This window comes from Fundulus heteroclitus, chromosome 21 (genome assembly GCF_011125445.2).
Source record: "Fundulus heteroclitus isolate FHET01 chromosome 21, MU-UCD_Fhet_4.1, whole genome shotgun sequence".
Lineage (NCBI taxonomy): Eukaryota > Metazoa > Chordata > Actinopteri > Cyprinodontiformes > Fundulidae > Fundulus > Fundulus heteroclitus.
Window position 1 is genome coordinate 38,709,493 of NC_046381.1, and position 14,964 is coordinate 38,724,456.

Here is a 14,964-nt window from a genome sequence, read left to right on the forward strand (position 1 = left end):
ACTGCTGTGTATTCAACAAGAACCCGGCCGGTCAGGACTTCCTCTTCAGACTCTCCATGTCCTCGGCACAAAGAAGTTCCTGCATGGGAGCTCTGACGTCCTCCACCTGCAGGACGCCCCGTTTGGACCGCTGAGGTTTAGCAGATACAGGCAGAGGTTCTGGAAGTCCGATCCTGGCGCGTTACTCTTCAAAATATTAGTCAAACAGAAACGCACAAACTGTATCTAGAAGGTTTTATTATTTTCATCTGGTCTCACAAACGTAACTACAGCAAACACTTCAAGATTTATCTCAACGGAACGCTGAAAATAAAGTGAAATAAGCGACGCTCAAACAGCAGGTTGTTGATGGCAGACGATGTTTCTCTCTGGTTTTCTCTAAATCACGTCATTAAACACATGATCTCAGAGCTGAATTCACATAAAGCTGGAGCGGCCGAGCTGAAGACATGCAGCTGGAGGAGAACCGCGGCGGAAAGCCTGGCTACGGAAAACCAAAGAAGCCAGAAGTGAGGAGAAGGTTGATCAGATCCAGGCTCGGCTTTCTGAAGAAGCTTTTTTAGGAAAGCTTAAATGAAAGCCTGTCAGCGCCGGCGTCTGCTCTGACAGGCTTGTTGTCTCCTGAGCCGCTGGGAGGAAGGTGGAGGGGAACCCTGCTGCTGGTTTGGTCCGCCCACATCCACCCGACAACCTCCCGCCGGTTCCAGCTCGTTACGCGACCCGACGGCGCCGCAGACGTTTTACTTACAGGCAAATCTGAGGAAACAAAGTTAAAGAAGAGATGCAGGAGACGGATTTTCACAGAGTTGTCAAACTAAGACAACTAATTATTGTTGGTGTGGCCTCCCAGCAGCTGTGCTGTCAGGGACGCTTTTTATTGTTACTCTAATTTATTTAGAAATTAAAAAACTAATCATGGGCAGACTTTTGGGGCTGCGTCTCAGACTAATGCGGTGGAGAAAGTGACAGGAAGAAACACAATCCCTGAATGTTTAATGAGCTCATTGTTCAAAAGGAAAACGGATTTCTGTTTATTAGATGCTGTTTTATTTCCATCTGGAGCAAGATGATGTTGGGCGGATGGGTCAGTTTCTTTTATCCAGCTGCGCTTTGCTAAGCTGCAGAACAATCATTCAAGATTCGTGTGCCGTAGGTTCACCATGAAAATGACAGAAAAATGGTAACAAAATATGTCGAGGAATAACAGGAACCCCTCAGCATGATGCTGCCACCACCGTGTTTCAATGCTCTTTGATGACATAAAGGCCCAGTTTGCTTTCACCAAACCTGCTCTATAGTATTATTATGATGCCTGAAAACATTTTAGTCTTCTTCTCCTGATTGATACCTTTTTAAAGTGGATCCTTTTAATCTTTGGTAACCTGTGTGCAAACGATGGCCTTGCCAGGTGTGAACTTGAATGCTGGAACTGAATCAAAAGGTAAATTAACTTATACAACCAGGTCACTGTAACTTTTTATTATGTTTAACTTTTACACCCAACAGTCTTTAGTTAACGTTAAAAAAAAAATAATTTCCAAAAACATTTCTGATGAACATGTCTGTCTTCACGAATGTGGCGACAGTCCAAAGTGCAAAAGCTTTCTGTCCATAACAGGTTCTGCAGGCGGCACCATTTTACATAATTTAGCGTTTAAAAAAAAAAAAAAAAAAATTTTATGGAACCTGAAAGGAGAGGAACGTCTGAGATTTCACCTCCTGTGCTTTTCTGGGATCCAGTCAGGTCCGTGTGTGGTTCTTTAAGAGGAACCAGGACCGGTTCAGGTTCTGACTGCTTAAACCATTCCTGGGTTTGGTCTGGAGACTCAGATCCAAATGCTCTCCTCCTCACATCTGTATGTGGAGCAGAAGGTTGCCTCTAATGGAGAACAGCCACGGTTCTGTTGAAGCTCGCTGGACCCAGTAAAGATTTTAACGGGAATTTCACATCAAATAAAACAGAAACAGGAAGTGAAGACAGGGACATGAATGCTGGCGTCCATCCATGGAGCCGTTGTTCTGTGCAGATCCATGGATAGACGGACGTACCCACACACCCCGACAGATGCTGGTGCCCAACGCGCAGAAGATGTTTTTGGAAATTAAAGGTGACACACGTCAGATTCACACGTTTAAGGCTGAGGATGACGAAGTGCCGCTGCAGCGTGTGAACCGCCGGCAGCAGCAGCATCAAAGGTGTGACGCCTGCATTGAACTCCGTTCTCCCTGCGGCAAAAAGCCACAGCTACAGAGACGTGATGAATCTGCTTAACAGCTCCGGCGGCGTGTCGGGACCTCTGCAGACTGTAAATCTGTGCGCCTGAGTCAGTATCGGCCCTGGACGCCCAGCTCCGTCTCGGCCGCGCGCTCGATTTGATCGTGGACCCGACGGACCTCCTGCTGGGTCAGAGTTCGCTCCATGTGGCGGTAGACGATGCGGTAGCAGTGACTCCGCCGCCCGGTCCTGGAACACAGAAACAATCAGACGATTAGCTTCAAACTCAACGTTCTCCTCTTTCGTTTAGCAGAAACGGGTCTTTACAGGTCGGCATTAAAAGAGTCGTGCAAACCAGAGTTAGGCAAACATTAGGTATTTTGAAGCTAATGTTAAGATTTTTATGTTAGTATTGTTATTATATTTTGATGCTGTTGGGTTCCTGTGATTCAAGCTTAGCTTTTCTTACATTTTATAGCAACGGTTTTCACTTTAGGTTGAGTTTATAAAAATAGGCTGTTAGCATCCTGTTTCATGCTAACATTTAGTTTAGGATAATGTTACGTAGATTTTCTTTGTTCTTTGTAGCGGCTGTTAGCTTAAAGGGTCACAGCTTCAAGCCAAGAAGTGAAACATCATCTGGTCTCAGCGGCATCTTAACAGAGATCCACTACAATTCAAAACTCTATTACTATTTAAGCTGCTGTCTTTTTGTTTCCCATACAGTCAGATACGTTTGCTTTTTGAAAGACACCAATTACATCTAAATGTGAGGAAATTATTTTGTCCTGTGTGTTGCTTCTGATGAATGTTTTTAATCCTGGAACAAAGAGGCGGACTTCACAGTGTTCTGCTGCGTCATTACCGGGTGCGTTACTTTTCCCTCTACAAATATATTTTTCTCATTTAATGACAAACTTGGAGTATTTGGAAATTAAATTTACATATTGTCTTGAGTGTGCCCAGATGGTAAGACAGTGAGGGATGCCTGAAGCTTGACTTTAGGTTTCCACCATCCATTATGTATAATGGACTAAGCCTGAGGACTAACATGCTAGAGAGGAGAAGACCATCTAATGCACCGTTTATATTAAACACACTCCTAACATAGCATTGGTAGAGATTATGAGATTACAGACTAAATTTACTGTAAGCTACTCTTCAGTCTGTAAACCTTGAGTAGGACGTTTATCTGTTGCAGTAGGATGTTCTCTGGCTAAAATAAAAACATCTTTTTGGCCTGAAATGCATCTAAATGTGGAATAACTTTGAAGGATAGTCAGAAAATGAACTGAATAATTACATAATTATGACTCACAGGAAAATACTCTTGACTTTAGTTAATAAAGATGGACAGTTTAAATCAGGGTGTCGTCGGCATAGATGTTGCTTTTATCGATTAGTGAGTTTTACATCACTGCAGACCCCAGAGAATCGGCCCCGGCTAGCAGAGACATTTAAGGTTGGCTGAAATGTGCAGCTACCCCCACGGACAGGACAAATGTCTTCTGGAGAAAGGCTTGGTGGTCAGACCAGACAGAGATTAGCCACGCTGTGAAGAAGTACGGTGAGAGGAGCCAGGAGAGGACTTTAAACCTAACGACGGCGTATAAAGAAGAAGATGGTTAACTCTGAATGGTTCACCTCAGAGCTACAGCTGCATGGAGGAGGACTGGTTTAGGAGCTGATGAAGATTAGCATCAAGTGGGAAAGTGTCTCCAGAGGTCCGACCTCAGCTCTGAAGGAAGTTTCAGGACATTAACTGAACACTAGGCGTGTCTTTAAATCAGCTCCACCAACTATTTCCTGTGAATCCCTGATGCATCCTGCAGCTCTTCATCCTTCCTGTTTACTCTTCCTCATCTCTAGCTGTCCTAACCTCACCCTCCTCTTCCTCCTCTGATTCAGCTTTTCATCCTCTTCATCTTGGCCTTTTGCATGCCACCCCAGTTCCTACCCCCCCCCCCCCCCCCCACCCACCGTTGACAAAATGCCTTACGACACGTTAAACCTACAATAACAAAATACAACATGATCTCTCCCTCTCTCTCCCCATTCATCCTGGGTGTCGCTCGCCCTCGCTCGGCGGCTGATGAATAATTGAACATCAGTACATTTGGTGGAAATGTCAGAGAGAGAGTCTGGCTGCACAGAAACGGAGAGACACAAACGCAATTACACATCATATACAAGCGCACACACACGGAGTGAATAGTATTTCATGAGATAGAGTGTCTTATAGTTTAATAATTGATGTCTCCATTATCCAGCCCACGTAGCTGGTGGGGTGGGGGGTGAGATATCAATACACTGACACCTGTAAACTTTACACACACACACACCGGGCAGAGTAAATGTGCCATAATTATGCACATGTTACATTATTCATACAGTAAACAGTTTTAGTAGGAATCAAAAATCCTCATAATGAAATTATTTCATCTTCATATCTGGAGATCAATAGTCTCCTGCAGTATTTGGGTTTTATGATCTTGATATTTCATCTGGTGTGTAAGAGAGGCTCATTATTCCCCTGAACCTGTGGCTGCCGAGTCAGTAACTCAAAAACTAAACTGCTGCTGAATAAAATTTTTACCTCAGGGCTAAATATTAAAGGAGAGCTAACCAGAAACTATAGCAGAAATCATGAAGGCTTTGTCCCTATGGAATTTAAAACACACGTAAAAGTATACAGCGATTTTCAAAAGGCATCTAATTTCAGAAACTCTTCAGAAAATCTCACAAAAACTGAGAAAAATAAGCCTAATTTCTGATTTTTCAAGGCTGCGTGAGAACCCCGGCAGATGAGGAACAAACTACAGCTGCAGAAAACCTCTGCTGCTCATGAGGAGCAATCTGAAAGAATCTGGGCTTTAGGAGACAGTGGGGAGATTGCTGAACTGCTAAAAAGGCCACAGGATTGCTGCTTACAGTTTATCACACAGAGTGGACAGAAAACACGTGGAGCAAGGTGGTCCGCCCAGACCGGATGATTTTAGACTCTTTGGCCTTCATGCAACACCACAGGAGCTTATACCCTAAACCTGGGGAGTGGACCAAAATGTGCTAAGGTAAAAACACGTGTGCAACCAGATTACATTTCTTTGTCCAATTATGAATCCAAAAACTATTCTATGAATTTAAAAGTACAAAAATGTATAAAATAACAGTCAGATATATTGAAGAGAACTGACTTAGTCATTGTGGGGCTAAAACATAAAAAGGGTCTCACTTATTTGCCTTTTTAAAAGAATGATTTACTCACATTGTTTCATTTTTTGTGGGTCTAAAAAAATGTTTTAGTCTTTTCTCATCAACAAGAACAGAATATGTATCATTCTGGAGGTTTGTTGATGAAATAACGGAAGAAAGTGGCTAAAAAAAGACAAAATAAATTTAATGTTAAGATTTTAATATTTTTGTCAAATCTTACCCTGATAAAAAAATAAAAGAGTCAGTCTGCATATCCTGTTGAGATAAGGTCGGGGGCCGTGTAAAATCCTCCCAGGGGCCTGAAATGGCCCCCGGGCCACATGTTGGACAGCCCTGAACACACCGTCTCCACAGAGACACACGGTGGTGGCAGCATCATGCTGTGGGACGATCCTGCAGGAGACCTGAGACCAGGGTGGAGGTTCACCTTCCAGCAGGAGAACCGCCCTGAACAGCCAGATGCATTATGGGATGGATCAGAGCAGAGTCAGGGGTCAGAACGGCCTAGTCAAAGCCCAGAGCTGGACGTGAAAACTGATGTTCTCTGATTAACTGTTCTCTGTTTTCTAAGGAATAAAGGCTGAAGATGTTTGTCTGTAGACGTTCAGAGCAGAGAGACAAACGGCAGCAGACTCTGGGAGTCGTGCATCAGTTTCACTCGTCTTGGTGTTCGTTTCAGCGTCTCCTGCTGAGGTTTGTGACGGAACGTGAAGCTATGGCCTCTCCTGCAGGATGCTGCGTCTTCTCGCTGACAAACGCAGTTAAACCGTGAGGCAGGAGGACCAGGTAACCCTGCTGCCTGCTGTAAATACACCAGAATCATATCGGTTCATTTGTCCCGGTATTAAAACGCGTTTCCAGACGAGGCGTCCGCGGCGCAGCCAATCAGAGAGCTGCTGTGGCTGCGGAGCGAGACGGAGAAATGATTAAAACCAAATTACCTAACAGCGATAATGAAACAGGCAGAACCTCCTGTGTGACACTCGCAGCTATTTCTGAGCACAAACGGCGAGGTGAGCGCCGGCGTCTCCTGAAGTTCTGCTTTAATCGCTGCAGCAGCTTCTCTGGAGGAGTAATTGCTCTGCTGGAAACATTCCTGTCTGCACCAACTCCTCCTGCATGAGGCATGCAGCACATTCCTGTGCAGAGTGCCGTCCCCACCGTGACTTTGGTTACCAGCTGGAAAACAACGGCAGCATCAGCAGGCCCGGTTCACCAGGACCAGACCAGCGCCATCATTAGATGCAATCAGGCCTCCTGCGTTAAAGACGTTTAATTAGTAACGCAGCAGAAGGAATCACAGTGTCTCCCTGGATCAGTTCTGGTTCTGGTAGCTGAGCGGCTCCAGGTGAGGCCTCGGCTAGTCAGGAGACGTGGGGGGGGGGGGGGCTGGAGGGGGATAAGAGGAGGCAGGGAAGGAGACGTATGGGGGGGGGGGCACCAGGAGACGAGCTTCTGGAGGTTCAGACCCAAACGTTCATCTGCAGAGAAGATGATCTGCTCCCCGCAGGACGGCCACGCCGCCGAGCGTCAGCCACACAGAGAACGCTCGTTAATATCCTGATCAGAGGAGAGAGGAGAGCTCCATCAAGGTCAGAGGAGGAGAGGAGGCGACCCCCCCCCCCCCAAAAAAAAAACAATTAGTCTGAGGAGGAACTTCAGCAGATGGAGGGAGGGAGGATGGAGGGATGGAGGGGAGTGTAGCGTTTCATCGGGGAGGCCAGGAGCCGCTATGTGGACCAGCCTGAAAGAGGAGAGCTGGGGGGGGGGGGGGGGGGGGGGGTAGATCGATAGAAGCGGGGAGCCCCCACAGCTGCCAGCGACCTTGAAAGCACCGCGCTGCCTTCACATGCAGACAGAGAGACACCGAGATCTGATCCTGTAAAAGCCTTTCAGGAGGAGAAGAAAGTTGGAACAAGAAGGCGAGGCAGGATGAAGCTGCTCTTCCTCCTCCTCATCATCACCATCATCATCATCATCATCGTCACCGTCACGCTGCTGTTTGATGCTCATTTCCTTTCATCTTTCCACTGAAGGAAAGAGACACAAAGCCTCTCAGCTCTGCTGTGACAATCAGACTTCTGATGAAATATCTGCAGACGCTGATCTGAGATCAGCAGACAGAACAAGCCGAGCGCTGATGCTGATGCAGGTGACAAACACCTGCATCTCATTTCCTTCCTGCTACCAGAAAACCTGGAAAGATTTAATTATTATATTATCATATTAATGTTTTTCTAAATGCCGACTCCATGAAGCTACAGAACATCGGCTCTTTGAGCCTCTCTGCTGTTTAAGTTCAGCTGAACAGAAACTGGTTTCACATGTCAGACGAGTTTTAAACAGTTTTAGACCTAAAACACCACGCAGTTCCCATTCTGCTCTTCTTCATCGTCCTCCTCAAAGCTAATGCAGCGTCTGAAGCACCTTTCCTGGTCAGGAAATGTCCTACTGATCACTTCTGACCTCTGCCTAGCTTCCACTTCTCTTTCCTATAACTCATCTTTATTCCTCTACCAGAATTGATTTTGACCAAATGTCCCAATTCAGCCAAATAAACTCCAAAAGCTTAGAGCAGATCATTCAGCAGCTAAGTTCCTCCTCAAGCTGCCTTGATGTTCTCCCCGCAGCTTTCTTTAAGAACGTTCTGCCTGTCATAGCGTCTGATTTGACTCAGATAATAAACGCGTCCCTTCTGTCAGGTGTTTTCCCCCAGTCCCTAAAAACAGCAATTATCAAACCACTGCTGAAAAAGAACAATTTAGACAAACTTCTACTCCAGAACTACAGGCCCATCTCAAACCTCCTTTATCAGTAGATTATAGAAAAAGCTGAGTTTCAACAATTAAACACCTTCTTAACAACGACCAGCCGCTTTGATGTTTTCCAGTCAGGTTTCCTCACCACAGTACAGAGACCGCCCTGATCAAGGTGTTTGATGACATCCATAGAAATACAGACTGTGGAAGAACCACCGTGCTGGTTCTATTGGACCTCAGTGCAGCATTTCATACTGTCGATCTCTCCATTCTGTTAGAACGCCTGGAGAACTGGGTCGGCCTCTCTGGTACAGCTCTCCACTGGTTTAAATCCTACTTAAAGGACTTTTTTGTATCAGTAGGTAACTTTACATCAGAGATGACAAAAATCACATGTGGGGTTCTCCAAGGGTCCATCCTGGGTTCCTCCTGTTCTAGATCTACATGCTCCCTCTAGCCCAGATAATAAAAAATAACAACATCAGCTACCATAACTATGCAGACGACACACAGCTCTACATCACCATGTCACCAGGTGACTATGAACCAATTCAGGCACTGAGTAAATGCCTAGAAGAAATCAATGCATGGATGTGCCAAAATTTTCTTTAATTGAATAAAAACAAAACAGAAGTAATAATATTTGGACCAACAGAGGAGAGATCAAAAGTTAGCACACAGCTTCAGTCGCTTCAGCTAAAAACCACCAATCAGGCCCGAAATCTGGGTGTAGTGATGGACTCAGACCTGAACCTTCAAAAGCATCTAAAGACAATTACAAGGTCAGCTTTCTATCACCGGAAGAACATTTCTAGGATTAAAGGACTGATGTCTCAGCAGGAACTGGAAAAACTAATCCATGCGTTTATATTTAGTAGAATTGATTACTGCAACGGTGTTTTCACAGGTCTGCCTAAAAAGTGGATTAGACAGCTGCAGCTGATCCAGAACGCTGCTGCCCGCGTCCTCACTAAGACTAAGAAAGTAGAGCACATAACCCCAGTTCTAAAGTCCTTACACTGGCTCCCTGTATCTCAGAGAATAGACTTTAAAATACTTCTGTTAGTCTATAAATCCTTAAATGGCTTAGCACCTAAATACATCACAGACTTGTTATCAGTGTATCAACCTTCCAGACCACTCAGGTCTTCTGGCTCCAGTCTGCTCTGCATACCTAGAACCAGAACCAGACATGGAGAAGCAGCATTTAGTTCCTATGCTCCATTTATCTGGAACAAACTTCCAGAAAACTGTAAAAGTGCTGAAAGCCTGAGTTCTTTTAAATCAAGATTAAAAACACATCTGTTTAAAATTGCCTTTGACTGTTCTAGTTAAACAGTTTTACTGTTTTTAATGTTCTTTTTTTGTTACTACATTCTATCCCTACTTGCTTTTATTCTATTTTCTATCTACATTTTATTATTTTGGTATATCTTAATCATGTAAAGCACTTTGTATTGTCTTGTACTGAATTGTGCTATATAAATAAATTTGCCTTGCCTTGGCTTGCCTTGAAAACTGGCACCAGCACACTCCTCCGTTCCTCAGGCTAAAGTACTGAAGTAGTAGCAGCGCTATTTCAACATATTTTACTCAAGTAAAAGTAAAAAAGTATTCAGTGAGAAGGCGACTAAAGTGCTGAGTAATTAATCATAACAGCTGATCATTTAGAATTTAAAAATGACGTAATCAGATAGACAAAAATATAAGGTTCTATGAAAAATCAGGTATTTTAAATAAAAAAATATACTAAGAATAAGGCAGAAGAAACATGTTTCTAAATCTTGTCTTCAACATTAAACTTGAAAGCGATACTTAATTAATGTATACACAGAATGTTAGAACAGTGCAAAGTACTGTAACCATATCTACTGTTTACTGAACGTTCATCTGACCTCCTAATGGCTCAATAATCTCAGAGGATAGAAAATAACATTAAAATAACATAAAAATAAGGTACAAAGATTGTGTATAAATATGTTTTTTTTTAAGGTTTTTTTTCTCTCTGATCAATGACAATATATATATGGATGTATTTCCATAATAGAAAAAAGGGTCAATAAAAAGTTCAATAGAATAACAGTTTTCCTTCCTTATGCATTCTAACCATGTAGGTTAATATTACATCATTACATCCTCCCAACCAATCACAACGCAGACCCAGGAACCAAGCTCCGCCCCCTTCACAGAGTTCAGAGAGCACACATTCTTTTGCGTTTTTAAAAACTTGTAGTTTTGGTAAAAAGTTGATTGAATAAAGGGTTGAGTTTGAATACAGTGTTTGTGTCTTTATCTAAAAACAGGTTGCTAAGCAACAGCATAAAATGGCCAGGGCTGCACTTAAAATCTATGTTTTGACTTTGTTGATAATTATTGATATCGATCGATATGATTTCTATTTTATGGATCTGCTTTTTTATATCGTCCAGCCCTAATCTGATCTTTTTTTAATGAAGTTACTCACAGTGAGTAGATTTTACTCAACAGTAATAATATGACTGAAGTAAAAGTAGAGCTCAGTAAAGTACATTTTGTTCAAAAAGTTACTGAAGTAAATGTAACTGAGTAACTGTAACTAGTTAGTGCTCAGGTGTGATGGATGCATATAAACACGGCTGGATGGATGGACGGTTGATTAATTAATGAATGGAAGTGATTGGTGGATCAGTGGAGTCACAAAGTTTACCGCTGGGCTAATCTCTAAACTCTAAACTCTCCAGTCCTGCAGGCCCGGCGTCCTGCAGCTTTTAGCAGCAGCGCTGCTTCAACTCGCCCTGACTCCAGTCTGAGCTCCTCAGCAGAGATCTGACTGCAGGCCAGTGGCTAGTTCAGCCGTCTGGCTGCGCCGCCAAGGCCGAGGGTCACGTCTGCAGTCTGAGACCCGGACTAAAGATCTAAAGCTGCAGCTGACTCCTAAAAGAAGGACTTTAGGGTGAATAAACGTTTGTCTGAAAGCCCAATAAGGAGAGAAATGACTTCAAAACTGAAGTCAAATCCATATTTCACAGACACGTCTGTTTAATCTTGAGTGAATCTTAATAAACAGAAAATATCCACCCCGTCTTCTAGAGCTCTAAACCTTTTAACCAGCTCTGATTCACGTCTCTTCCTCTGCCTCAGCGCCTTTTTTCCCAGATCCCATAAGTTGATTGCAGTCGATATTCTTGCTCTCGTCTCCATCGTCATCCGGACAGATGCTGAACAAATAGCTAAACCTAATTCCTCCTTCAAAGCCTCTCCTCCTTTCCTCATGCAGCGCCTCTCCTGGGCCAGAGCACAGCCCAAATCAATTAGTATTCTGTTAGACAGCTGCGACGTGCGCTAGTGTGAACTCCGAGCTCTCCTCTCTCGTTAATCTCACCACTTAGATCCTGCCTAATTGGGACGGACAGTCAGACGGAGGTGATGGAGGATGGGAGGAAGAGGAGTTTTGAACCGCCGACGGAGAACACAAACATAAAGAACGAATCCCAGCAGTCATTAATACGCCACACAGTATTCAGAGGAGCGTGTGAATAAATGTTTCTCTGATTATGCGCCATACTATGAGGGGCTTCGTACCTCCTACTCATCCGGCTGAACATAAATAACATCAACTTTGCCTCTGGTGTTTCCAGCATGTAGACATGTCCTAAAAAACAATAAATTCATGTTTTTATTACTCTAATCCAAAGCTGTCGGGCAAATGCAGAATTTATGCAAATATAATCAAGGGAAAGAAAAACATCAGTCCACGTCAGTCTGAGAGGACACAAATGTTGTTTATTGGCCTTTTTCCTGTGAATATTATGCATGATTTATGAAATACTGACTGAGCTTCATCTGTGCGTTAAAATCTAACAGAGAAAATGTAAACAGGTGACTTAAATCAGTTCATGCGCTTGTTAAATGTCACGAGAACCGCTGACCTGATGCAAACCTTCTTAAACGTGTTTTCAACACTGGAGAAATTACAGACAATGAGAATTTCTCCTCAGGCTGACCGTTTTCCAGAAAAAAATCAACACAAGTTTACTTAAACCCCTTAAAATATTAATCTAAATGCCACAATGATTAGCATCTAAAGGCTCACAATGAGATTTCTTTTCCTGGAAAAATTATTATAAATATAAATTTCATATCTACCACAGAGTTCAGACTGTAGTTGTCACATATTTGACTGTTTAAGCTGTTTTAACAGCATTAAAATCAGTTGTGGTGTGTTGGATCTCCGTTATAATTAACAATGAAAATGATTACCTGTAATATCTAAACAAAGGTGAGCAAATAATCCCATGTGGAGTTCCTCCAGGCTGTATACTTGGAACCTTAATAATTAAAATGTCAACAGTACCTCATTCATTTAAAGGACACATATAATGCTTTTTAATTCTCCCTTTACACACTGAAATCATCCAGTTGTGGTCCATATAAAGTGGAAATGCAATGTTTTTGTCGGAATTCCTCATTAATTTACCCCCATGTTATCCTTTATATCCCTGTTCTAAAGAGCATCTGAGAACAACTTAATTTGGTGCCGTCTCTTTAAATGTAGAGGAGGCACTTCACCTCCTCTACATTTTTCTGCACAAGAAAACTTATTTAAAGAGTAGAAAAGTGGATTTTGCCTGAACTGTCTCCATTAAACCCAAAAGGTAGATCTAGATTTAAAGTGAGCTTATAACTTTAGTTTAATCTTTCTTCTGGTTGAACGTGATGCATCAGCACCAAATAAAAACCATCATAATCCCAGTGGAAAGATTAAAAAGCTGCACAGCAGTCAAAAAGAAAAGGGTTTGATCACAATAAAGATTTCCCATTCATTATTGAGCAAGGTGTCAATTATTTTCTACCTGTAATTTTATTGGAAATAAAAAAACAGATATATTATATTCACATTACCATGTATACTCATTTAATATTATTTTATTACAGATTGAGTAACAAAATTAAAATGTTGGAATCCGTTTTAAAAGTGCATAGCCACGTTATTTGACTTTTTATTTGTAGCTGATTGACCTACTGGTTGGTTAGCTGACAGGGCGAATGGCTGGCTGATGAACAGGCTGACTTGCTGATTGGTTGGTTTACAGGGTGACTGGTTGGGGCTGACTGAGTCACTGACTAGCTGGTTAGTGGGCTAACTAACGTATGACTAGCTGTTTATGGATCAGAACCATCTGGTTAACCGGCATGGTTGCAGCCAGAGCCTGAATCAGCAGAGTTCTGCCATGACATGAAGACGCCTCTGTTTTTTCAGCAGGCTGTGTCGATGTTTTCTTCACAGGTTCTGCTAGTTAAAGCTCCGACAGCTGCAGCTCATCACCAGTGCTGCCTGAGATCTCAGCAGCATCCACAAAGTCCTGTCCTCAAACCGCCGCGCCGCCGCGCCCCCCCTCCTACGGGTCCACGCAGGACGAGACGGTCAAGGACTGAAAAGCATCTGATGTTTTTCAGCACCTTGGAGAGCGGCGCCCTCAGGTCATCTGGAACAGGTTTACTGAGCTTCTCCCAGGATGGAGTCCAAGCTGAAGGAGCTTTTACTTTCTGTGCTCACCATCTGCTGTGGAAGCTGCCTGAATACCTAAAGTCTGCTCAATCTAACACTCCGGCTCGGCCTGCACAATCATTTAAACACATGCAGGAAATTCCTCAGGAAGCTGAAGGAAAGCTGGTATTTTATTAAAATGTTTTGCTTTAAATGGAGGTTTTATGCTGTTATGTTTCAAAAGCACAGTTCAATGCATTGTTATCGGTCTCTAAGAGATAATTTGGGCATTTTGCCATAATTATGTGCTGATATCAGATTTACTTCTGAAGAGATTCTGTAAATAAATCTGAACATTGGAATCAATAGACTGACCTGACATGAGAGTTCATAAACATTTGGTTGACCCAATTCCTCGGAAAGCTGAAGTAAAGCTGATGTTTTAGTAAAATGGTTCAATGCTTTGCTTTAAATGAAGGTTTTATGTTTTAAAAGCACAGTTTAATGCATTTTTATTTGTCCCCAAGACATAATTTGGGCATTTTACTGTAATGATGTGCTGATAAAAGAGAAACTTAATCAGATTTACTTCTGAAGAGATTCTGTAAATAAATCTGAACATTGGAATCAATTGGCTGACCTGAAATGATATTTCATAAACATTTGGTTGGCCCGGGTTTAATCTCCGTTACCTCTGTCCTCCTGCCCTTCAGCGGCACCAGACTCTGGGCTGAGTTCTGGTGGGCCCGCCGGGCCGGAGGCAGATATCCTGAAGGGCGGGGCTAACCGCTGCCGAGCGTCTCTGACTAATTCATGCACATGTATTAATAGATCATAGGCAGCTCTCCCGGGCCGCCGAGCCGTCTGCGCGCCCAAAAAAAAGCCGAATAAACAACCCGGCAGAGAAGACAGCCGCCGTCACTTTGCAGACGAAAGGCCGGCTTCACAGGGAGGCAGCCGTTCGTCTATCCGCCAGCTGAATTTGTTTGATTTACCCAGGCTTTTATTTATTTATTCATCCTCTGCGTGAGTTTACTGTCAGACGAAATCCAACAGAAGACGTGGAATGCTGACCTCAACGCGGCGTCATCGCCACGCACAGAGCTGCTCTCATTCGGCTTTAATCCGCTCATGAAAGCAGAAATGTGCGTAAAAACAGCCGCGGCTGAAGTCAGAGCGGGAGAGCGGGGACGTCACGGCCGGATGGGTCCCTCTGCTCCGTGAAAGTGGGACACGGTCATGTTTGTCCAGCAGCTGCCGCTCAGAGGAAGAGCTTCCTGATCATTAGTGCTGCTGCTCAGCTGCTTTAA

General features: G+C 43.4%; 1 protein-coding gene across 3 annotated transcripts in view; it reads right to left on the bottom strand.

The window, feature by feature from the left end:
- Positions 1-1,463: 1,463 nt before the first annotated feature.
- Positions 1,464-14,964, bottom strand: part of fars2 (phenylalanyl-tRNA synthetase 2, mitochondrial) — a 101,525-nt gene continuing 88,024 nt past the window's right edge. For all 3 annotated transcript variants that reach the window (XM_036124864.1, XM_036124863.1, XM_036124861.1), the window contains one exon: positions 1,464-2,464. In XM_036124864.1, coding sequence (XP_035980757.1) covers positions 2,326-2,464 — 139 coding nt within the window. In that variant the 3' untranslated portion in view covers positions 1,464-2,325. The remainder of the gene's footprint in view (positions 2,465-14,964) is intronic.